This window comes from Chlamydotis macqueenii, chromosome 3 (assembly GCF_036417535.1).
Source record: "Chlamydotis macqueenii isolate bChlMac1 chromosome 3, bChlMac1.mat, whole genome shotgun sequence".
In the NCBI taxonomy this organism is placed as follows: Eukaryota; Metazoa; Chordata; class Aves; order Otidiformes; family Otididae; genus Chlamydotis; species Chlamydotis macqueenii.
Window position 1 is genome coordinate 125,261,427 of NC_141558.1, and position 26,559 is coordinate 125,287,985.

The 26,559-nt window shown below is 40.5% G+C and overlaps 1 protein-coding gene across 1 annotated transcript in view; it reads left to right on the forward strand.

Moving 5' to 3' along the window:
* Positions 1-4,347: 4,347 nt before the first annotated feature.
* Positions 4,348-26,559, forward strand: part of EFEMP1 (EGF-like fibulin extracellular matrix protein 1) — a 48,287-nt gene continuing 26,075 nt past the window's right edge. Inside the window, exons 1-4 of the mRNA XM_086745453.1 lie at positions 4,348-4,404; positions 4,849-4,936; positions 7,888-7,936; positions 8,115-8,378. Coding sequence (XP_086601579.1) covers positions 4,856-4,936; positions 7,888-7,936; positions 8,115-8,378 — 394 coding nt within the window. The 5' untranslated portion in view covers positions 4,348-4,404; positions 4,849-4,855. The remainder of the gene's footprint in view (positions 4,405-4,848; positions 4,937-7,887; positions 7,937-8,114; positions 8,379-26,559) is intronic.

Sequence of the window (26,559 nt, forward strand, 5' to 3'; positions counted from 1 at the left end):
GGGAAGCCTGTAATTAACATCACACCTAAGTATCAACAGGAGTGGTTTACAGTCAGGAAAAATACTAATTATGTAAGACAGAAGTGGTGGTGAACCGCACACGGAAAGTAAAATGGACTCATCCTTTCCCCACACTATCACACCCTCTAACAGAAAACTACTCACATTTCTGAAGCCCCTCAATTTTCTAATTTATTATGACTGTACAACTGCACCAATTAAAAAGACAGCAGCCTCTAGGGAGACACCTTTCTTGTTCACTCGCTCACTCTCACTCACCTTTTCTTTTACTGTCAAACAATTGGTGAGAATACAATGACCACATTCTCCAGGCATTCAAACTTCTGATGGAGCTTACAGAAACATACAAAATAGAAGATCACATCCCTATAAACTGCAGAAGAAAAGCAAACTGCATGCTTGATAAACTGGATGCAAACCACACGCTTGATCTTCAGTAGAAGTTGAAATAAAAAATGGCAACAACATTATACTTTAATATCCTCAGAGCATTGTTAGGCATTTAGAAATGAAATCACAGGTTAGTCTAAGTTAGCCAAAGTCCTCAACACAACAAAACTCCTGCAAGATCTCTCATACAGAGATAATTTTAGCAAAATAAAGGCTGAAATTCTAGACTGCTAGATTTTCTAATCCAACTCCCATGCTTTTTTTTTGCTCGCCAAACTGCAAGAATTACGGGGCAGAAGTTTTCTCTACTTATGTGTTCATATCGTCTGTCACCTACATACTCGACTGTAATACAACACAGGAAACAACTAATGATAAAAATATGTTTTATTTTAATGAGAGGCTGAAGAAGAACGAGAGAATATGTCCTCTGTCCTTTGCTACTGACATTTTGGTCCTTATTAACTTTTTTCTAATTTCACCATCTATGATCAGAAACTGGTACGGCCCATTTTTACCTCTCACAGTTAGCTTTCTATGAAAAGCGAGAGTAATTTGCTAACAGAGTTCTTCTTTCAAGTTAAGTTTACAGTAAAGTTACACCTCATGCTACGTACAGTGTGCTCACAATGCCTCCCTTGAAGATAAATAAACTTGTAAAATCTTACCTCAAATAAAAGTTCAACATTTGTCATATTTAATCAGCAATAAAGTCAGACATATAATTCTTCACAATTTATCCTTCACCAGCACTATGTCATTTCCAAGTTGAAACGTGGAAAAAATTTTGACATTTGCAGGCAGTGTGGCAGAAAGGCAGCTTGCCATGTTATCAAAATAATTTATGTTCTAAAATTCCTGTGAGTCCAACATGAAAATAACATCTCTACCATTCCAGCTCTTAGTTTAGACAACTCCAGTGTTACTTGGTATGACATGCTCGGGAAAAGAAATCATCTTGAATTGACACTGATAGTCCCCTGAGCTGACAAACACAAGTTGCTTAAATTCGCTGTGTGCTTGATTTTCTGTTCTGGTGAGCTGTGCTTGAAACAGGAAAAGGGGGTCAGATCTGGGAGTAGAAAAGATTAAACTGCAATTTTGTTTTCCTCATTTTCGGGCTAGCCTCTAGTATCAATCTCAGCCTGCTCTAAATTATGTCCAGCTGTCTGTTGCCCCCAGGGACAATTCTAGCAGCCAGAACTAGTTGGAGTGCAGTGACATTTTGACCACACACAGTCTTCCTTCAGCCTACCCATCTTGGGTTTTTGAGGACAACGGGGGGTGGCAACAAGTCCTGCCAGGAAGAAAAGATGCAGACATTTAAGTTGTAAACACATTTGCATTAAAGAATGGACGAAAACTGTGGTTTTCAAAGAAAGCAAAAAACTGAGACGTGACAAAGAGTTCACTAAAGCAGTAGGGAATAGAGTGGACCATTTTCAGAAGGAGCCAAAAGCAAATAATTCCTATCGAAGCACTGTCAGCAACTGTTGTAAGGGGTTGGCCTCAGCAATGCCATGTTGTATGGTCAGCAAGGAAGAACGGATGGTTTGACATGATGTCCTCAGACATTTCAGATATGTAAATAAGTTGTTCTACGGCGGGACAGCTCTGTCACATACCTCACACGCTCCTCAACATTTCCAAGGGTCTAAATTCTGCTGTCCTACATCAGGCAAATTTCCAGTTGCCTCAGTAGGAAATATCTGAACGACAAATCATGAACTATGTCTGCTACCTCCATTTAAAGAATCAAGAGCTATCCTTGGCAGAATATGGTATTTCAGCAAACGTATAACACTGTCTGAAGCCAAGTACAGGATCTCTGCTCAGCTGGCGCTCATACATCCTCCAAAACGATGTTTCTGCTGTTCTCTGATTTTTCTTGAGTGAAAAACAACCACTTGCAGTTCTGTGATACAGGTAATGTTTCCCTAGGTGGCAGATTAAGACAAAACTTTTTCAAATTTTGACTTAAATCCAGAATCCAACAAGTCAAATTCAGTTCTCTTTGCATGGCAGATACGACAACACTCTCAAAACTCACCAAGTGCTGTTACCAGTAGATATAAGTCACTGATGTTACGATTTTGCATTCATCAGACTATTAGAAATATCTGTACTGCTTTCTGTAAGCATGAAACTCTAAAATTTCAAAATATATTAGGGGGCACATCACAAGTATGAATCCAATTTACACTAAGAGGAGTCAATCTAACACTTTGATGTTGTATTTCTAAAAGATTACATACGAACTTTAAGGAAATCTTTTTTGGAGCAGGAGAGTAGGTGTCAAAAGATAGCTCACCTATTTAGTGAGCTTATTTAGGCCAGCATATGAAAGTACATACAAAACGTCCTAAAAATGTAGTCAACCAAATTTTCTCTATTACACTATGTTGTTGCTTCTGTACTTTAATGACCAGTGAGGTGTGTGGACTGCAAGTCCTACAGTTTTAGGAATCCCACTTACCTGTAAGCACAGAAATTGCAGTGAGAGAGGAAAAAATCCCATCTTCTTGCATAACTACCTTAAAATAAATAAATAAATAAAAGATAGGCAACATACTGTTACAGCTAGAAGTATTCTGAAACTACCCAATTTTCTAAAACAGGTCAGAAAAGAAGCAATTTGGTTCAGAGACAAAATTAATGTGCAATGTATGGCCATCCAAAAAAGAACTGGTGTTTTACATAAGATTAAATATAATTTACTGTTACGAATTTAAGGGATTATATAAGAAAGCTCTTGTCTAGGCCAGCAGTGCCAGGGTTCTGCAACCTAGTATGGCATCTTTTCAGGAGATCTCATGTTCTCCAGGCCCTTCATTGTCAATGTTAAGGACGTAAAAACTTTTTTAATTAAGGACCTAATGTTCAGTTAAAATAGAGGAATAGAGTAGAGCTGCATTGCTACAGCACAGCGTCCCCAAAAGCAAAATCGGGGACCTAAATAAAGACCCACTTCATCCTTCTGTAGACAGAGCTCTCTGGAATGCTGCTCCTTACCGTAACTGTGCCGCCTACGAGAGCTTCTAAATTTCCGTAATGCCTGCTCATCCTCCCTTCAGCCCAGAAACTTTTCCACTGGGCAGGGAAATAATGGCATTTCACATACCGAAGCAGCTCTTAAAAGTAACAATTGCTGAACTTTCATGGTGTCTAAAGGAGCAGGCATTCATGAACGACTCCTCGCGTTGTTTCATTTGCTGAATTCAGAACAGGCAGGAAAACACATCAGTCTTGCTGTTTTAAATTTCAGATAGCTTGCCTAGCCAGGTAAACGCTCCATAGTATTATTTGCAAAGTCACAATTCAGCTTAAATTAAAAACAAATAAGTGTATTTATACACAGGCTTTCAAAAACATGCTCCAAGGTGCAAGCCCAGAGCCCACTGTTCTGCCAAAGCTCAGGAAGATGATGGCGAAGCTCCTTTGTCACTGCACCTCAGTGCTCCTGGAACCACACGAGCGGGTAAACCCCATCCCATACGCTACACTCGACGCACAGGCCCACCATCATCTTCCTAAAATCAACTCAGCCTCGCCACTGAGGAGCAGCCCTGCCCTGACGGCTTCCCCTGGGAAGGGATGGCGGGAAGGAGCCCCCGCTCCGTCCTCCTTCTTCCCCCGCAAGCCGCCTCAGGGTGGCTTTGGCCGCGGCTTCCCTCGGGCGCCTTTCCCTACACCCGACGCAACATGGCGGCGGGCCCCCGCACCTGCCCCGCCTCGGGGCGCCCCGGCGGGAGCGGCGGAGGGCTGGGCCCTGCCCCGCCCCGCCACGGTCTCCGGCCGCCGCGGGGTCGGTAGGGGGCGTGCGGGGGCTCCGGTAGAGCCGGGACCGTTTCTATTTAGCTGAAGGCCGGCGGCCGGGGGGAGAGGAGAAGGAGCTGACGGACGGACGGGTGAACGAACGAACGAACGAACGAACGAACGAACGGACGGACGGGGCCGAGCCGTCGCCGCGAGTAGCAACCGGCCCCGCCGCAGGTAGGAGCGGGGAGGCTGCGTGGCCCGCTGGCCCCTGGGGGCGGGTGGGTTTGCGGGGCAAGGCAGGTGCCCGGCGGTGCCGTCTCCGCTTCCGCGGGGACGGTGAGCTTTTACCGAAAAAAAAAAAAAAAAAAAAAGAAAAAGAAAATTTACAAAAAAATCCCTTTGCCGCCCCAAAACGTGCGGTGGCAGCGCCGTTACCCTGCCTGCCCCTTGCCCGGCAAGCGTGCGCTGCTTCCAGTCTGCTGTGGCGTTAAGTGCTATGTTATTTTAAACTGCTTATTAATTACTGCTTTTTAAATTAATATCCCCCCCCACCCTCATCTGGATAAAACACAAGGGACTGGAAGCACAGGACCCTGTCCCGGGGGTGCTGGCTGCCTCCTCCCGCCAAGGAGAGCCCTAAAAATACACCCCGCTCCATTTGTTTTTCTTTCTTTCAAGGTTCACGATGTTGACAGCTATGTTCTTGGCTGCTCTCATTCTTATTACAGTACATTCGCAGGAAACTGAGGAAACCATAACATACACGGTAAGGTTTAATAGAGTTTGAGATAATTACTGCTTTGCAGGGATTCTTTTCTAAATGACCCTTAAGAAAAACCAAATTTCTTGCCAATGTATAGCATGCGATGCAAAGCTCTTTGAGTTCAAATGCTAACCATAAAATAAGCTCTTCCTGCGCTGAAACAGTGTCTTAAAGTCGACAGGATTGAGCAAAATAGGCTACAACTGCCTGTTCTGAAAAGCTTATCTATCTACTGAGCGTGATGCACTGAACAAAATTAAGAGGTTTTAATATTTTTTTTAATCCATTTTCATAAAGACAGGGGTCCCTAGGACCTTCATTTGAAATATATGGAATTTGACAGATAATTAGGTCAAACATTCTTTTGTGTTTTCTTCTGGATATTTCAAGCTGGTTTTAACAAAATGTAAGTACTTCAAAATTCAGTGCTTCTTAGTGAAGCATCCAAGTCCTGGAGTGATCTTTCTGAGCTGGTTTTGAGCAGCGGTTTTGCATGGCTTGATAAAATTGTACAAGAACGCTGGAAATAGGTTCTGCTCGTAACCAAGTGATAGGGAAAGAGATTTAAAGGCCTTTTTGTACGGCTTTTTTTTTTTTTTTTTTTTTTATAATCTGCTTGCGTTCGGTCTTTGGCTTGCATAATGCATGTCACAGAAGGAGTGGCAATTACATCGGCTTGGGCTGGGGAAAAACCCGCGTTTTCACATCTGATTACAGCTGTAATCCCTGCAACTTGCTTCATATGGGTGGACCTCTGAATATGTGTACAGACATCAGCGCAATGCCACACAAGCAGAAAATTCTGCACACATGCAAAAAGTTAGAGAACCACAGCCAAAGACTAAGATTGTGTCTTATACAAGTAATCCCACTGAAGTCAGTGGGATGGCTCAAGCGAGTAAATATTGCAGAGTTGGACCTTATTGTAGAAGTCGGGGCTCAAAGAAGCCTCAAGTGAGCATCAGGAAGTCAGTCATAAAATACTTCAACACTGGGCTTTAGAAGCAATGGATTTTTGAAGTAGTGGGAGTACTTCTATAGAGAGGCTTCTGTGATTTTTAAGTCCCTGCATAAGTGGAAACTGAAGATTTACGTACCTTTTGAAAATCCCAACTAACATAGGGGTCCCACCTCTCTCCTTTTCTGCATTTATTACATGTTCTTTTTAAAAAATCAAGTAGCATTTTCTGATAAGCCTGCATAGTTCTGTTTATACCAATGTAAAATTTCTAACATGCAAATATGACTTGGGTTCCTGTACTCCATTTTCAGGGAGGTCTTAGCATTTAGGTGCTTCAACGATCATTAGGCTCTAATAATATAAAACTACTTAACAAAAAAAAAAAACTTAGCTTTTGGAAATCTTACTCTTAGGATGCTACTGTTTCTCATGCGTACATTGGATTCATTTAGGGCCAAACCCTTTTCTATTGTAAAAGTCCCTTCAGCTGCAGTAATAGATGGACTTGGCTCCTTACAGTTAACTAGACAGTACTTCTGTTGTGCATTAACAGGAATTGGGTGATTCAGTAAATGCATGAATTAGCTGTTTTCCTTTGGGTTTGCGTTTTCATAGCTACAGTAACTTTGGTGTTGTCAACTCAGCATGCAGTCATTCCTTTAGAGATTGAGAATTGTAATACAATTTGCTGTCCACTTACCCCTTTGGAAGAAGAAGCCTCCAAAGTTACAACTGGCTGCTACTTTTGGCAGATCGCTGGTGTCACCTGCAAATGAAGAAAACATTTTCAATCCTAATGCTGAGTCAGTGTCCATTAGTAACAAGTTCCTCAAAATAACTTGAGGATAGCACATGGGACAAGTGGATCTCTGCATGGGGAGGTCAAATTTGTCACTTGTGTAGTTCCTCTGCAGCAGGGGAGTTGGAACATGATTTAGCTTGCTTGATTGCAACTAATCTCATTAGCCGACTCGATTCTTTTTTTCTATAGGGCCATTAAAGTAATATCCTAAGCAGCATAGCATGCATATTGCACCTACATAGTACAGCTCAACTGATTCATTGATATTTTAAATTCATCTGCTGCAGTTGGTAGCATCGTGATACTTTTGCTAATCACTTTCTGTAACTGTCACCTGTGATTAAAATTACTGCCCTCCAGACAATTTAACAGTTTGGGCAAAGGAATAATGAAGATGCCTACCTAACTGCAGGGCAGAATATTTAAAATTCTTCCTGAACTTACTAGTCTGCGTTGATATGAGTAGTTGCTGAGTATAGTCTTGTTTGCATTTTGCAAAGTCTTATTTATATAAGTAGTCCCACTGTTATAAACTCTAACCGTTTATTGTATGTCTCACAATATAAATTGTTCTTCCTAGACTGCAGTTCCTGGAGTCATGTGATTTAAAAGCATGTGAATGAATTTCCAGCTGTCATGGGATCCTTCCCCATTGCTAGAGTGCTAATGGGAGAGAGGATGAAGTACAGGGGCACAGAGGCCCATTAGTCCCTCTGAGGCAAACTGGCCTCAGGAATGAAGGATGTTCAGATGTTGGAAGGCAGTGAACAACATCAAAATTCAGAAAATCTTGCTTCTTTTTCATAAGAGGATTTTCCTACTGCTCGGCTGGGTCAATACAAAGGTTCATCTATTCCAGGATTCAGCCAATGACAGATGCTTTAGAACAGCGTATAGGAACAAGGCAAGGAGAAAGTGATGCTTTTCTCACTTTGTTCCCCAGTAAAAACTCCCTACTCACAACAAACAATACCTTAGGAACTCCCTGAGAGAGAGGCGCTCTCTGTATACTCGTGTTGTTGTTCCTACACGGCAATGCTGTACCAATAGCCACTTTTCTAGCTTACCAAGGTATGCAGACATTGCGTTTCCCTTAGTGTCAATCTTTGAGTTCACTGAAGTATGCCTGATTATTTTTCCAAAATAAAAAATCCCAAGTAGCCTGACTTTTATTTTTTTTTCTCTCTATAGCAATGCACAGATGGCTATGAATGGGATCCTGTTAGGCAACGGTGCAAAGGTACAGTAAATCATTTTCAAAGACAGACTTGCCATTGGTGTTCTCCAAGTATTCTCATTCCACACCCCTGTTTTGGCCAAGGAGGTGTGCTTGCATGTCTCATTGTGTTATTTGTATTAATAGCTGTTGCAGAAGGTTCAACTGCTAAAAGCATGACTTGTGTTGTTGCTAACCACAGATATTGATGAATGTGAAATAGTCCCAGATGCATGTAAAGGTGGGATGAAATGTGTTAACCACTATGGAGGATACCTCTGTCTACCTAGAACAGCGCAAATTATTGTAAATGAGCGAGAAGAAGCAGCAGCAGCTGAATCCACTAGTGGTCGAAACAACGTCATTCGACGGACTCCGGCTGATCCTCACCGTGCCCCTCCAAACCCAACTCATCAAATTCAGTGTGCAGCTGGGTATGAGCAGAGTGATCACAATGTGTGCCAAGGTAAGCGAGCTGCTGTGTGTTTCACTTTCAGTGTAACTGCAGTTTATGTGATAACAGATCTAATGCCTGGAAAATGACAGCTTCTAGCTCTTGCATTTACTATATTCTGTTGTCGCACCATTGAACTGGACATGTACACACCTAAAATATGTAAATAAAATACATGCCTGTTGTTATTCTTGAAGGTAACAGAACTTGCAGCTTGTTGCAGCCCTACAGCCTGTTCTATCTATTTCAGGCTAATGAGTAGAATTAATTCTGTTGTCTGTAGACCCTCAAAGAAAACCTTAATGCAAGTAAGCAACTTCAGTCAAACATTTTGTGTTGCATTAAGCGTGTCCAGGAGAGGCAGTGCTTTGAAAAAAGTAGGCAACGCAGCAAGTCCTAGACAATATCTAAAGATTTGCAAAGCTGTGTGTTTTTCAGTAAGTGAATGCTGAACGGAACAAAAGGTAACCACCATCTGAACTTCTACTTAGGCCAGATTGCAATGCAGAAGAATACGGTGTTTTTATTGTGTATGAGGAATATTTCTCAAGTAGTAGGAACCAAACATCTGACCAGCTTGTGCTCTTCTGATCTCCGTGGAAGTAGTTCTGCGCAGACCCTGCCAGCTTACTTCCAGTCAGTCTAGCCAGTCTTTGAAACTATGGCAATGAAGAGCTTTCATCTGAGTGTACGTACACCACCCACAGTGCCAAAATTCTCAGGGTATTAGCAATGTTAATTGTATGCATTCAGGAACCAAGCTCACAAGCGCTACTGTAAACTAAGACCGCCTCATTTATTATTCTATATAAATAGTTTACTCTTATACTTGAAGTAACAAATGTTTCGTCCACTGTTTTGTTTTCTTTCATAAAAATATATTCTACTCCTTGTTCACAAACTTGGTTTTCAAGCACGTTAGTGGGATACTCGTGCAAACAGAGGGCAAAACTTGACCCCATGGTTCATCTTTTCCACTTTGTGGCCCATAAACAGTATAATCATATAAAATAGTACTTGAGTGACTATAATCAGGGCAAGCTGTAATATACAGTGGTAGTTCCTTTCTCCCTGGTATTCATGTATACAGAACGTTATTTATCACTAGTAAGTAAATTCCCTGTCATTCTGAAGCACAGTAATCATCATGGAGGCTGGACAAGTTATTTTTGTAGGCAAAGCCTCAGAGTTGCATTTCTGGCTTATCTGCTGATGTTCAACATTTCTGTCACTCTAATGGAAGAAATGTCAAGTAAAGAACCTACCGCAGGAGGTCGGTACCATGATCCCCTTAACCCTGAGCCTGTACTTGGGGTTAGCAAGGGAAAATCAATGCCAAGGAGGGCAAATGTTTGGGGTTTTTTTGTTTTTATTAGTTTAACTTAGGAAAGTAGCAGCAGAACCAGGGACAGAATACTGGACTCCTGTGTTTGACCTGGCACTCCCTCCTTCAGGTGATGCTGCGTTACTGTGGCTGGCACTCTTCTTTGCTGGTGAATTGCAATAAACTGCTTCAGCTTTAGTGTCTAACAACACTTTTGTTTGATTAAAAAAATGCAAATAATGCTAGAAAACTTCCAAACATCAACATCCCTCTTGCTACCATGGCTTTAGGTGTATAAATCAGGGATAGCACAGGGAAGTTTAACAGCATGTAGTTCCAATACCTTATATTCCAATTAAAGGTTGAGAGTTAGGGTTAACTTAGACTGACAACTGCTTGAGGTTTTTGTTTTGTTGAGAAGGTTGGTGGTGATACGTTACTATTATTTTACTCCACGCTCTGGCTTCCTGAAACTTGCAACTAAATGTTTATATTAATTTCCCAAATCTTCCAATTTATAATAACAACTAACTGTTGTTAGAGTACCAGAACTTTTTAACTAGCAGACGCACAAGCTATGGTGAAATTCTTGGGCTTGACTGAATCAGAGTTTTGCTACCAATTTCCTCATGCCAAAATTTCAATCTAAATGCAGAAAGCATGGAAATATTAGCGTTTAAAAGCTGAAATATATTGTACTGAATGAATTCCAGCTGGAAGAGGCGTAGTGGACAGTGTGCTTGAGAGAAAGGATAAAAGAGTTTTGGAGCACTTAAAGCATGTATTCAACTTCATGATCTTCATGCTTTTCACTGCTGAAAATATCTTATAAAAGATAATCTTGATCAGCAATGGTCCCACTGTGGATTTATTTAATTATGGTTAAAAGACTTTGCTATGATAACTGCTTGAGGCTCCTAGGGAGTGTAACTTACACATATAGTCACACTTAAGCTTGTTTTATTGTTTAGTAAATCAAATATGAAGTCCAGCTCCTTCTAATTGTTTGCAGATGTATGACATTTTCCTTCCAGTCCAGCAGCACTAAGTATTTTATAACCAATGTGAAAGTGCAGAGACCTCTGTTTAAAACAATAACATGCTCCGAGGAGCTGTATTCCTGACATCATACTGGAGTACGAGGGGCCTTCTGTTTTCATACAAACGTCCACTCCCTTTTTAAATATTGAATAGCTGGGGTATCATAGGCCAAACACACTCATGTTGGTTTCTGTGCTTGCAATAAACATGCAAAGACGGCACTAGTCCTGTTGGACTTTAAGAGGCTTCAGTGATGTGCTGAGCTTCATGGTTAGGTAAAAGCACGATGCAGCGTGGCCAGATCCTATTTCTGTTGACAGGAACGGGAAACAGAAGCGCACGATTCTCTGCACTTTTAAATCTACCAAAACATGGCCATGTCTAAGTTACAAAAGATACTTAATACCTTCTTAACTTCTCTCCCGAAGAAAACAAGTGACAACTACGATATTTATCAGAGTTGAGAGTTTTCTGTCTGCAATGCATGCTGTTGTTTGTTAGAGACCATGCAGCACAGATGGCAGGTTGATAGCAAAGCGCCCTGCCTCACAGAAGACACCTCCATGGAAACAGCTGCAGTTTCCTGTGATAGACATCACTTTTTTTTAACTACTGGTGATCAGAAACCTGTTCTACAATTGTGTTGATGTTAGAAGTGTGGGTAGCAAAAATTTCCTGGGACATTCTTAAGATAATGTATGTGGCAAAAGCCCCCAGAACTGATGAAAAGATGAGGGGAGGTTATTCTGGAGGAATATGTACAGGACACTGAGTTTTATGCTTCAACTTAAAACACTTAATCTTAAATTCTGAGTTTATGACCTTAAATAATCTCCCCTCTCTCTGTGTCTCTAGTCAGTTCTCACTTCACTGTCGCACCTAGATTTGCCTTTAACTCCAAGGGCTGCTGTGTTGGTCGCTAACGTAGATTCCCATATCTGGCACCTGCCAGCACTTTCAGGAGGCCACTCAGATGTCCTGCCCTGTCATTGTGAGAGTATCACTCAAATGGGGAAAAGCAAAAACCAGAGAAATAAATATTTCCAATCAAATCACTGATTTAGCTAATATTCAGACACTTTTTGCCTGATAAAAAAAAAGATAAATAGCTGCACTGTTCCCTGCATACAAGGCTGAATTGTGTTTCTGCTGTGTTGTTGGGCTCTCTGTGATTTGAGTCTGCTCCTACTGAAGTCAAAATTGCCCAATTAATTCAATTTTGTCAAATCTAGTCTGCAAGAAATGACTAGCTGTCCCTAGAATGTTAATGACACTTGAATGAAAAAGAGACCAAGCAAAGGTACCAAATAACCTATAAATTTTTTTTTCTTGCCTTCCTATCATGCTGGCAATACAAGCAATAAAGTCAGCAAGCTTTTTTGCTCCTCAGCTTGATTAGTTTCCTGTATTTCTCCAGTCTCTTCATAACCCTTTGTGCTACTGTGACTGTAAAATATACAGGGCAGGGGGGAGACAAATTGTAATAAAAGTTGTTGATGCTTTCTTACAGGGAAAAGAGAGAGACACACACATTTGTCCAGATAGTTCTGCCTACACTTGGTGGATGTTGATTGCTTTTCTTCTTCTCTGCAGGAGAAGGAAAGGAATCAACTTGTTTTCTGTGCTGTGGTTATTTTTCCCCCCACAAAATGATTTCAGGGATCTCTCCACTGGTAGAGGTTAGGGGAGTTTTTTGTGGTGCTTTTCAAAATAACTTACCATACTCAATCTAGGCTTTTACCTCAAGAAGTTAACTTAGTGTAAATAAGGAAAAAAAGCCTAAATTTTACATCCTCTTGTCCTGTAGATTTCTTTTTTTTTTTTTTTTTATAAGGAGCGAGGGACAAGGGGGGAAGGTTCATGATGTTTTATTTTCCATACAGAAATCACTTTATATATATATCAGGGATGTGCAACTAGCATATAAAGGACCTAAAAATGGGATAAGTGCAGGTGCACTCAGCCTGGCCCTTTGCAGAACTGGTTCGGGTTGGAGAGGCTGGGTGTGCCTCTGGCAGGGTGCTCCTCGTTGACGTTTTGGCTGGGGTACAGACTGCGCTTCTGAAATGCACCTCCTAATGAGCTCCACTTAACGCGCTTTGATTTGCCTCACTGAGCGGTCTTGGAACACGCAAACCAGATCCTGTTCAGATGAAACTAAACCTGAAGTGCGCTGCAGGAGTGCTGCTAATATGTCACAACCACTAACGAGCGTTCAGGCTCCAGGACCAGACTAGAGAGAGCCCAGAGAACCTCAGAAATGCATGTACTGGGGACACTGGAGCCTCTGCACCCCCTTCTCAGCTGCTCCTATGGGTCCAAGCTACCTGTTGATATAGACATAACCTAAAATACATCTATAGTAGTTTCTTAGGCTGGTCCCAGAAATGTTTTGGAGAACCTTTTGTAAAATATTGCACCATGCCAAGTTTTTCCACTTCTGATATTTTAGAAGTACTTTAAAAAAATGTTTTCAGGACTACTTTTAAAAGAGCCAGAGTTGTAACAAGTTCATTTCCAGAGTTGTTCCTCTCAAGAACAGAGGCTGTGGCAGGAAAAATAAGGTCAAGTTATCTGGTTTAGAATGCCATTAGTTCATTAAAGTGCTTACTCATATTTACATATGTTTTCTACAGTACTTCAGCAAGTGGAGAATACTCCTTGCCAGCAGCAGTCACCTTAAGAGACCAAGCTGGTTGCACGTGCCGTGTGAATGCTAATTACTTGGAAAAGCCATAGGAATTTTGCAGGTCTAAGAGAATCCACAGAAGGACACAAGCTGATATTTTCACAGCTCCTTGTACTGAGCGTTTGTAGATGCCAATTAATTGCTTGTACATTTGGGTACATCATGCAGAGATCATCTTTCATCAGTCCATCCTGAACCAATTGTTCAAGCTGTTAATCTGTGAAACCGCTGTGTTTTGCTGCGAAGAGCCCTTTTCTGGAGCATCTTTTTAATAGCCTCGAGGGACCAGAAGGGAGGTCACAAAAAAACCCATCTTGTTTTGAGGGCCCAGGTTTGGGCATTTTCAAAATTTGGCCACTCTGAATCATCTTCCCATCTGTGCTATTTGCACAGCTGTGAGTGTCATGTCAAGACCTTGGATAGATATTCTCTGTTCTGTCTGACCATTTTACTGTGAACATCCATCACAAGAGTAAATACTAGCAGCTGCTTTACTTCCTTCAGTGACTTACTGCTTTTTCATGATTCTGACCCTTGCAGGAATACGCTCCCTACGTTGCAGCTAAAGATTCGTACCATATGCTAATCGCGCTAAGCATCCTCGATTCGGGCGAGCTTCCGAAAGCTGTATTTACCTTAGCTTTCTGAATTGCCATTATGCAGGCCAGCACTAGACTTCGAGTTTAAGTAAACTCATTAGCAGTTCTCATGGCTCTTTACTGAAGAAAAATGGGATCGTACAGTAGTCACAGCGACTGTCGTACTCCAGGGTTTGATTTGTTGATTGTAAAGCCTGTTTGCTTCGTAGCTCTGAGGAGGCTCATGTTTTGACAGACAAAACATAACAAATGTATTCAGAAGGCACATGGCCTGAAGAAAGTCCAAACCTCCAGACATCTGTCCTCCTTCAGAATTTCACTAAGCTGGAGGTCTTTTTCATAACGGAATCAGGAATAACACCAGATAGCAAAGGGGGAGAATGTGCTTACGTCCGATCCGGACTGGGCATCTCAGTTTACTTGGCACCCCGTTAAAGGCACAGAGTATTTATCTCTTCAAGGAATTCCCTGTTGCAGACACTCAGACACAAGCATCCTGGAAGTCAGTAAACCCTACAAGGAATGATAGCTGTCGCTTGTTGCATTCAGTAGCATAAAACGTGATTTGTGAGAGCACAGGCTCGCTTTCGTTATGTTTCAGTACCTGCTGTTGATGAGTTGTGGTCTACAGCATTGCAGGGATATAGAAAGTTTCCCCAGCAGTAACAGCAGTGAGAGAGCATCCTAACAGCTACTTTTAGCACCCTTCTTGGATAATTTTATAGTGATACCATTGCCACTTTGTGGAAAGATTCTTTCTCCCATTCTTCCACGAAAGAATTATAGCAACGTTCTCAATGTGTTTGCTTTGAGGAGGTCTGCAGATACTTCATCCCGGACTACTGCATTATAGTTCTCTAGCCTGCTAAGGAATGCTGTGTGTTCCTCCCTCCTACAATTGTTTGCTGAGGGTAATTTTCTCTCAAACACCACTTTTTTTTTTTTCCATCTGTTTTCAAACCTGATTCCTGCTTCAGTTTGCTTAGTATATAACAGAAATGCTCTTATCCGTGTTTCATTTTCATTTTTGAAGTTCAGGTTACTGAATCACCTTTTCTAACCCCAGAACGGTTCTAAAGGATCTCAGCATTACAGACACACAGTTTGTAAAGGTCCAAGACATTTCTTGAGTGTATCCAATAATGGGACACTAATTTAGCAAGCTGGAAAATTGATTCACGACCTGAAATTAAAAACTTATTTTCCTTATTTTATTCTCTTTCCAAGAGATTTTCTTCTTTTCTTTGTCATGTTGGCAAAGGAAGATGACAGCTACTGTTTCTCTTTGTCTCTTTGCGTGCGCCAAAATAGTCCTACAGGAAGAACAAAGCTTCCCACAAATAAAGAAGTGGCCTGTTTGATTCTTCACTGTACCAGCTAGTGATGCGGATGTTCCTTTGCGTATCCTTTACTATGGAAGAATATCTGCTGCACTATAGCCAAGCGAACCAGTCTCCACCATTACTTGAATTAATTATGCTGTTTAGGCTTGCTCTTTTGCCATTTTCCTATCATCAAGGACACTCAGAACATAGTGTTACAGGACCCCATACCACTGAGATAGTTTTGGTCTGGTGGAAACTGCAACGAGAGAGTAATTTTTGAGTTCACCTTAAGTTTGCATCTTAAACACTCTGCATATTTTGTGGTGTAGTAAACTATTCTTGTACAATACTTCATCATGGGAACCCCTTTGTCCAATATATGTGTTAACTGAGTAAGAACTTTTACTTTTTATTCATGGATTTCATAAGTTGAGCTTGGCCATCTCCTTTCATTATACTTAAAGAATATTTCTTCTCATTTTCCCTCTCTGATGTTTTTTGAGCTATTTTTTTTCTAGACTATCATCGTTGATGCATGTTCTCTAATAATTCATACAAGATTTAAGCATCCTTTCAGCTGAAGGGTTCTTATGAAAGGGAAGTTTGCCACGTACCTGTCAAAGTTCAGTTGCTTCTCTCCACAAGACTGAAAGATCTAAACTTGGCTAGTAAGATCTCTTCTCTCTATATATGACAAGAATAGATGGAATAGGTAATCAGCTATATAAAGTTCATGGATAAAAAGCATGAAATTTCATAGAGATTATATCTCTTTTCATCTTTAAGTTGCTAAGTTTTGTTTTCATAGCAGCCAGAAAGCAGTAGTTCTGGAGAGAAAGCTATTTGCCATAACTCAGTATACAGCAAAATTTAACCTGAAAACATACTAAATGCACAAGAATCCTGCTTGTACCTTCTTTCATTTACATTTTAACTTTACTAAAAATACAAGAGGGATTTGCAAATTACAGAGCTATGGAGTCATTTCGCATACATGTAGTTATTATAAAATACCTTTTATACTCTTTCACATTTGTGTTTTATTTTTTGATCTGAAATCATGTTAAAAGTTGGTTCTGTTGTAAGGACAGTGGAGAAGTGTCTCATCTTTGTTACATATAATTATATAGTAAAACTTTGAAGCTGAAAAAAGGTACTAAGAAAACAACGTTACACACACTTTTGTAAGCTACAGAGCTAAGAAAAAGTTCTTGAGGCCCAGAAATTAATTAGACCTTTTCTGGCATGATGTATCCCAGTCTCTTAATTAGGCATTTGAAAAGTAGATACTCGGTAGACCCTTATCTGTTGCTGTCACCGAATACCTTAAATAAGTTATTTCACCTAACTGAAAAATGCCTCAACCATTCTGCAGTTAGAAGGTAGGGAGTGGGTGGTTGTTTAGTTTGTTGGTGGGGTTTTTTGTTTTATTTTGGTTAGGTTTTTTTGATTTTGTGGGGTGTTGTCTTTTTTTTAAACACAGCTTTCTTATTTTAATTTCTTACTGTCAAAGTACGAGTTTTCAGGAGGTGGGAAAAAAAAGCACTTGTTTGGTCAAGGACAGTGGTGATGACCATAGATGGCTAACCACAGAAATAAGTAAAATTCTTAACCAGGATGATAAAGGATTTGGTGTATGAAGGTGTATCCCCGGGGAAGAGATGTTTACTCTGTGAAGCTATGAATCTATCTTTATTAACTCCTGATTAAAAAAAAAAAATTCATGCCTTTGAGTGGAGATATCATCTTTTAAGCCTATTTAAATCCCTTCTGAAAAGGAGAAGACAGAGCTGAGCTTTCTTTTACAAGCTGAATTTAATCTGAAGTTAACTTCCAGTCTAATGCATGACCCGGTATGATACGATGTAAGCAAATCTGACATTGCACTTGAGCGTTTTTAGTCCATGCCTGAACATATGTTCTATGTAGTTTTCTGAGTATAAACAGAACTTGTTCAAGGATTTTTATATGCATGCGCCTGCATGGGTGGGATTTCTGTTAACAGGTAACTGGTCAGAACGTGTGCAATTCAATGGACAGTGAAAGCAACAGAAAGTACGGTGATTTTAAAGTTTCAAGCTTGAATGCCTTCAGGAATGTTTTGTTGTTGTTCATCCACACCAGTAAAAATCTTCAGCTTGAGTTTTCAAAGTAATTGGTCACTGTCTGCCCATGAATCTTTTATTTCAAAAAAGACGGTCTTTGTAGAAGAAAACTGGCCTTCTGCTGGCCTCTAAGTAAATATAATCTCATCTACTTTGATACTATTGACACCTAAATTCCGCTATCAGCAGCAACTTGCTCCAAAAAACCCAACTTCATTAGATTGCTGAGTAAAACTGGTGTTTATACAAAGATTTAGAAGTTTAGTTTTCAATAATTAAAATTCAAAAGAGGTAAAGAAATCCAGGGAGGGAAAAAAAAAAAAAATATATATATATCTATCTTATGGGATGAAAAAACACCATGATGCCAGAAAAACAGACAATCAATTACTGCATATTTATTTGCATTAACAATTTAAAAAGAAATCCTTACCAATACTGCAATAGCTGCCTGTTTTAACAAAAGTAGTTAGAATTGGAAAACACAAGGCCTTTTGACAGGTAACAATTTTCTGTATGGTTTTACAGAGGTTGCCAATAAGCTAACATTTAATAAGAGACTTGCACAGAGGAAAGGAATAAAACACAGACAAGTGAGCAGAAATTTAAGTGTGATTTTAGCTGACTTGACCTAGCTTATACTACTATCTTGATCAGAAAGATGGAAAAAAACCAATCTCTTTCTTGTTTAGACTTGTTCCATGGAGAATTCAGAGTATCTGGGCTGCATTAGAAAAGAGCTGGAATTAAATACACATTTAATTGCAATAAATACAGTTTAGTATTTGGAGAAGGTTCATCTGAGTTGATAAAGATATCATTTCAAGAAATAGATATCTTTGTCAAGTGCCTTAAAAAAAATAGTTACTGAGTTCTACATCAATTTTGAAACTATTTTGTTTTGCACCTGCTTTATCAGATCTTGCTTGTAGTTTTGTATCTTGCAGTATTTAAAGCACTTAAGTAGATGAATTTGTTCTCAAAGGACTTTCTTATCAGGAAGAAGTTATCCACATAGCTTTTAGATGATAATGGTGAACCAGATAAAGCATTGTATTGCCTGTCACGCTTAGGGCTCGTTAAAAGCAGTAATATTTCAACAGGCTGTGTGGCAGTTAGCGTGTAGTCACATCAGAAATCAGCAGTGCTTTGGAGCACCCACTGATCTGCCCCTGTAGGCTGTGGAGGATAATTTATTTTATTCATCCCAGAAGTTGCTGGAGACTAAATCAGGAAAGTGTGCAGGATCCAGAAGTCATTCACATTTCCCAGGCGTAAAGAAAAAAAACACATTCTTATCTGACATCATCCTGCTTTACTCTGCATCTAGATCTTCCTCAGTCTTATCTGGCTTAATCCAAAGGATTAAGACAATTTTCTTTCCAGCTAGCTCCTTGTTACATTACTTGAGTAGAAAAGAAGCTCAGGATGGTTGTAAGATCCTAAGATACTGCCAGCATTTCTAGGCCCAGTATTTTATTTTTTTTTTTACCTAGTGCAGAAAGCACTGTACAAACAGATAAAAATAATAGGCTTACGTCAACAACACTGTACTGGTTGAGCAGCTCTTGGGCTGCTGGGGTTTGCAGAGCAGGAGAGAATTACAGCTCAAATGAGCCTGAGTGGGAAGAGAGTTCTAAGCATCCTCCTGATACGCTTTGTGCACTGCAATAGTTGGGTGCAGGAGAAAGCCCCCCCCCCTTTTCCCATCATAAACACTGTTTGACCATTACTTAAACAATCTGGGAAGTATAAGTTTTAACCTATTGTTCAGCATGTGAAACATTAGAATTTTGAGGAGGGAGCTGCTTTTTTTCTGTTCCAAGATAAAGTATTCCTCTATCAGAAACTGTGGCTCTATAAGCCTATAAAAGGGAAAATTCCCCATTTCTAGAAGATATTTATGAAAAGGTTGTTTTGTTATGTATTTAAATCAAAACCTTTTCTCCATTATCATTACAGTCAAATCTCAGTATTCACCGTTAAGAGAATCTCTTCCTTACTATGTATGCAGATTTATAAGGCTCCAGGCACCTTTGAAATAAATTGAAAGCACAGCCATGTAATAAAGCCAAACCCAGAAACTAGCCAAGGAGATCCACCCAGCAACACCCTCGAACACCCTCCGCTCCTTCCCCTAAGCACAGCTTTAGAGCACTAGTCTTGATCTTGTCTCCGCTTTCTCCACCCTCCTGAAAGCTTCCTGGGGGATTCCCCAGCCAGCAGAGAGGCCGGAGCCGTGCGAGTGGCTGCTCACGATGCAGAAACAGTTCACTTGCTTCATTTTCTTACCTATCAAACAGCTCATAAGGAGAGCGGCTGTTTGCAGTCCTGCTCAGCCCATTTCAAAGGGAATATCGCAAAATAAAAGCAGCTCACAGCGCGAAAAAGCAACAGTTAGGGGATGAGGGGAGATTTTTAACAACTGAGAAAAGAGATAAGTGTGGCAAAAGCATATGGAAATAATGAAGGGTTGGAGAAAGCAGACTTGCAACTGCTGTTTCCCACTTTGAAACACAACAGTTTGAGACTTCGTGTATGATGCCGAAAGGCGGTATAGTGAGAGCACCCCAGAAAAGGAAACGCTTCTTGAACTCACTGCTATAGGACATGAGTGAGGCCAGCAATTTAAGAACTTAATTAAACAAAGGTCTGGATGTTTTATGCAGTGAGACCAGAGGTTAAAAAAGAACAACTTTTGAAAGGGATAACAAAGGAAATTTAATGTGTTTAAGGCAATCTTTAATTATTATTAAAGAATTTCATTATGAGGTTAATTGTTGGAAAGTAAATTGGCAATATCTGTGCCCTTCTGAGGTATCTCATGCTGCCCAATTTGAGAAAACGTAGTGTGTTAGATTTTCTATCTTTCTGCATTTGGTGACTGCTACCTGTGGACTGAGCATAAAGCCTATTCCAAAAATCTTTGATTAATCTGTGTGGTGGACATCAGATGTTCAGTATCGTAATGGAACCATTCCCTGCCCTACAACCTGCACAAGGTTGAGACTTTTTTTTTTTACAGAGCACAAACCAGTATAGTTTTGTTGAAAATTATGACCATTGGGAAACACAGCAGAAAGTTTCTATAACTCTGGCAAGGTGCTGTATAAATAATCTGATCTGATGCTTAGCTGTCAATTGCAATTTAAAACATTTCTGTTTCAAAAAGAAATCGGGTGTTAATATCAGAACATTTTCATCATAGGAGTCGCAGTTGGTAATTGTGGGGAAAAGCACACAAGACTGAAATTCAGTGACATCATTTTGTACTGCCGCAGCTTTCGGGGGCCTTACTTAGGGTCCGTTCTTCTGGACAACATACGCATGTCGAAGGCAGCCTGTCCTGCTCCGAACAGCTTCATGGTGCGTGCAGTTGCACGCCCTACCAAGCACACGCTTTACAAACACTATTGCTGTGGTGTGGTGTATTTGGGACAAAAGCAGCAGCTTATATCATTTTGTGTTTGATTCTTTCTTTTAGTATCCGTCACGTCCAACCTAGCCAAAATCTGGCCTCAGCAAATTCTGGCTCATAGATGCTGTGGGAGCCCCGGGGGCTCCATACACATGCCTCATCTGTGACCAAACAGGGGCTAAGGAGCGCCTTGTCCTCAGGGTGGAGTCACGCTCCTATGACAGCTATGATCAGTAGGCTGAAAGCAAAATATTAAAGAGACCAAAGGGACCAGTTGGGATTTTCACAGACTGAATGGCCACTCAGGGGCTTCAGCCAGAAAGAACAATCCTAAGTGTCTAAAAATATGAAAAATAGCAAAAAGGCAACACAAAAGTGTTCCTTTTAATTTGGCCATAACATTCCAAGTGGGACAGCCATGGGATCTGCCTGGATCGGTTCAAGACCGTCTTTGCAGAACACCGCAGAGGCTCACGCAACACACCAACTAACACGCACTCCAGCTTTCTGTTACGAAGTTACAGAACCAACTCTGTCACACAAATTCAGATTCAAGACAGCATTACTGTCCCATTGGGATGCAGTTGGGATGGGCTGGGTAGACAACAGCCCTTAAAAACTGGATTGATAATATGCAGGTTTTTTCCATTCCTATCATTTGTCCTTAATTTGAAAAATTAAATGCTTATGTCCCCTTGTTAACTAGTCTTAGCACTAATTTCACAGTTTAGCCCAGTGATGACCAAATGGCCTCCTTACAGTGGTCCCCCCTCCCCTCAGTTCACAGCTGTCCTGAATTTAGTTTGGTGCTTAGGTTGCATAAAAAAAAAAAAGTTTTGTGACTCCATAAATGTTTTAATCAGAAACCTCACTTGACTCAGCTGGTGCCTGAAGAACACCATCTGCAAAAAGTCAGAGGATAGAACAGAGGCAGTACAGTTCTCCTTTCCGGTTAATAGCTTAGAGGAGATGTACAGCACCACAGAATAATTGAGATGAGAAGGGACCTCAGGAGGTGTCTAGTCCAAAATCCTGCTCAAAGCAGGTTCACCTGTGACATAAAGACCAGGCTCATCAGACCAGCTTTATCCAGTCAGGGCTTGAAAACCACTGTGGATGGAGAGCACACAACCTTTCTGGGCAACTGGTCAGCTTGACTGCCCTAACACTGAAAAAGGTTTTTCCTTATATTCAGTCAGAAGCCCTCCTTTCAAGTTCACCTTAGACTGATAAACACAAGAAGAGATGTGCTGAAGGTGCAGACTTTTTTCTTGCCCCCCACCCCACCCCTTCAGTTTTTCATTCTACTTCTAGCTGGTTTGCATTGGTCCCTCAATTTTACTTATCAAACTATGTAGAATTATTTGTTATTTCATTTGGCTGTAGCACAGAGAGGATGCCATTCGCCATTGAAAGTTTCCTTCTGGAAGACACTGTATGCACAGATGCCATGAAAAAGCTCACCTGAGAAAACCTTCGCTTTCATACTTTTAAACATTTGGCTTGCTTTCCTTCTTTATTTTCTTCAAAATTAAAAAATATACCAGCTTGGGTTTTACCTACCACTATTTCCTACTGCACTTTTCAGAACAGACGTTTTTGTAAAATTGCTGTATTTATGGGAAAGACTGGTTTGTTTTCTTACCAAAGGTGAAGATAAGGAAGTGCTTTCCATAAGGGAAAGTAACACAATTCTGGGGCAGCCCAGAGCTTGAATGAAAACATTTTCATTGGAAGCAGACTAGGTAGCCAGAAGCTGAATGTCATTCCCAGCCTCCCATAACCCAACTCTTGCTACAAGTGAATCTCTGCAGCTTTTTCAGTTTGCAAAAAGAAAAAAAAAAAAACAATATGTATTCACAAACAAGGAAAAAAAAAAAGTAGTTTCACTGAGCAGTGTCTATGCTACTTGATGTGCAAGGCTCTGAATAAATGCAAAGATTTATTCATAATTAGTGCCTACCAAACTTCTTAAAGTACTGAAAATACATGAAGACTGACTTTAATAAAAAAAAAAAAACCACTGTTTGTACTTTGAGGTGTCATATTAAGACACCTTTAGTCATGGTTCAGCATTTAAAGCACGTGCTTGGATCCCAGCAGCTTCACTGACATCTTTGCACATGCCTAAACTGACACAATTACTTCACGCTGTCCTGAATAGGAATCCTTTCCAGAATTAGTCCTTCACCTTGTTGCTAGGAACTTTTATTTTAAAAGCCCACACTAAAAAAACTTGCTGGAGCAAGCTGCAATACCAAGCGCGGACCGATCCTATTCAAGCATTTCCTGCCCACCCGTGAAAGCACAGGAGGGAGTAGCCTTGCTCCGAAGGAACGGTGCCGTTCACTCAGCTTGCAGTCACATCGCTGGGACAGTTTTCACAGAATTCTGCTGAGTACCCCAGTTTATCTCGCATCTAGCAGTGCTGTCCCTTTTAGATACTCTTCACATCATTTTTGGGTCTTTTTTAATTCTTTATTCCCTCTTCCTCTTTCCTTTACTTCAACTGGCAACAAGTGCCAAAAGCTGACTGAAAACAGCAATTCACACTGTGATGCTGGATAAATTACTATACAATTAACGACGCTGCAATGTGAGTTTCAAAACGTTAATGAAATAAAGCTGCTCCTTTAGGAAACAACATGCTTTACAGTTTGATTTATGGTGACTCTAAATAGGATTGTGAACAGTTCACAGTGCCAGATGAAGTATTGTCACTTTTACTAACTAGATACTTCATGCCACTTCTGTAGGAAGCGATGCTTGGCTTGACTAAAATAATCATCGCCTCCTATTGTCTGTAAAATCTCATCCCTTCTAGAAATTGAATTGCAAAATTGTGACTATCTGAAAATCAGGTCCCTTTTCTTCATTCTGAGGAGTAGAACGATGCAGTGGACATGACCGGCTGGGGACAGAGTGACATGTAGCCGTATGTTCCGAGAGTTCTTTCCATGAACTTCTCAGATTCATTTTCTGTCTCAAGAGGTTCTGCTCTCTACTACTGCACGTTTGAGGCGAGCACGTGTACATGTAATAAATATGAGGCCTTATGGGGTAAATACAAATTACTGTACAAACAACAGCAATAATAAATCAAGCCCAAGAGTTTCAGGTCAATGTGCAGAATAGACTTATTTACTGAACATTCTGTAGATAAGAGAGCATTGTTCTTTGCTTTGAAAAGATTTCTGGTTTTAATATGTGTTCAGCCATTACTTATCTGTTATGCTTTGCTTCCTTTTTATTTTCCTTTCATTGAAAATGAGACCTAACTCCTTAAAAATCATTTGGACTCGATCCTAAAACACATTGAACACTTCCCAGTCCCACATAATAGGATACAAGAACTTTCATGACTTAGTTTTCATTTCTCTGAGGTGTTTTTGAAACTTTGGAATCAGTTCAGAAGATCCTACCACGTTACTATCCGAGATGCCTTATTTCTTTGCTTTCATATTGATCTTTTTGCCTGCCCACGTGGTCTCCAAAGCATACTAATAGTCTGTTAGAGCCTAAATAAGTTTAGATACAGATCTATCTAGCAAGGATGTTCATCTAACTGCTAGAAACCAATCTTGTCATTGGTCTTCCACCACTGTTTTGCGTATTTATTGGTAGCATCCAATTAATTAAAACCAGCCTCTAAATCAATGGAGTTGGTTAGGTGCTATATACAAGAGTTTTCAAGCTACTGAAGCCCACGTGTTTACAGTCTGTTAAAAAAGCCTCCCCTCCTTTTCAGTAGTCCCTGTCTAGAAGTCTCGTATTTTGCAAAAGCTTTTAAAAAAAAATCTTTACAGGCCACAAATATCATTACCTGCCAGACTGGTTCTTTGAAATCCTCCACTCTCTCCTCTTTTAGGCTGTAGGTTACTTGAAAGTGGCCCTGTTTTCCAGTTCGGAGCTTGCATATCAGCAGAACCCTTATCCATGATGAGGGCTTCTGTAAGCTAACAGCACAGAGAAGAACAAGTACCATGTTAGACCTGTTAGGCTTACACAATCGATTTGAAGTCAGTTAGCCTGACAGAAGGCTTAACGTTGCAAACACTGGTTTAGGTTATTCAAGCTAACAAAAAAAAAAAAAAAAGAAATCACAGTAGCATAAATAATAGGATTGGTAAAATTCTAAAAAAACTTACGTTAAACCACTTTAGCTTCAGAATTTTAAGCAATTCTCCCCCTTATCCTCTTAGTCTATTTATAGCAGGCAAAAAGTAAACATCTACAAGCACATTAATTTCTTACCATCTCATTAATACTCAGGCACGTATCTCCTTGCTTTACCTTTTAATTCTATTCTTTGCTCTTGGCATTAACTACTTCGATATAATTAGTCTCCCTTAGATTAATCTTCTGTCAGTTCATCTCTTCCCTCATCAGTCACTGGAAGATAGCACTTCCACGAAGAAAGAGCCACTAGTCATTTTTTTGCCATCCAAGAGATGAATGAGCAGGGCATGGACTTTCCCCTGAAGTGCACAGCTGCAAAGTGCAAAGCCGAGTGGACAATCAATCATACTGGAATTAAATCCATCTGGAAGGCATTTGAGGCAACAAGGCATCTATGAAAACCTTGAGTGTGATTGACATCTTTTTCCAATGGCTTTAATGGAAGTCTAAATTGAGAAATCTCTTCTCCCGTCCTTTAAGAGGTTATGAGCAAAATTTTTCTTGACCAACCAGTATTGGCCAGTACTCAACAGCATGAGGCCCGTATGTTCCTCTGTACGCGCATGCTCATTCCTTAACCTCTGCAACAGTCATGGGAAGGCTAGATTAGATTTGAATCAAACATTTATGACTGTCTGCTTAGAGCTAGAGACAACCAGGCAATGAAACAGTTACGCTGAGCGGTGTACAGATGACGTTCTGGGCATCCCTCAGAAACGCCAAGATGCAGACAGGCTGTGTATCCTTCGCAATTAGCTTATACATTCAATTTGCAAGGAAATAAAAATCTGGGACCTTTTGCCTTTTAAAGAGTGAATGGAATACATTGAAAACCAAGCAAAATATCTTCTGCAAAAAGATTAAAGATAAGGAAGGGCCTCAATGCTACCTTTTGGGAAGGCTGGCTAAAGCTTCCCACTCATCTTTCTTTCTGGAGCCAGGAGCAAGAAAAACATCTCATGCCACACAGTATTAAAAAAAGTTGTCCAGTGAATCTGTCAGGGCCTGTTCCTTCCCTTCCCCACGCTACCTAAAAAGGAAGGCAATTCCTATTTATTCCTGCAAAAGGCCCAGTTTGGATGGGCATCTGTAGATGCCACAGTAGATCTCCTACATGCATACTGAGCTCCATGCTGCCGGTGCTTTTCCATGCCTGCAGGGATCCAGAGCCAAAAGACCCGCCTGACATGGAGCAATTGCTAGTACTGGCGTATTCCTTGAAGACTGAAAAGGTTAATTCCTCAATGTCCTTGGCTATACTGCCTGCGTAACACCAACATGTTCTGGGGAGCGCCTACGCTTTGTCACAACCACAAATAGTTTCAAAAACAACAATTTTCTTTAATTCGGTTGTAAACTACTCTTTCAGGAATTTCATCAACTTGCACGAGGTAGAAGAGATTGTCAGAGGAGCTTCTTGTCCTTTCACGACCATCTTGCAAAAGCCGATTGTCTCACCAGGCTGTGTTTTGACAAAGCGTGTTTCTCTCCCAGTGCTCGCTTACCTGCGTTC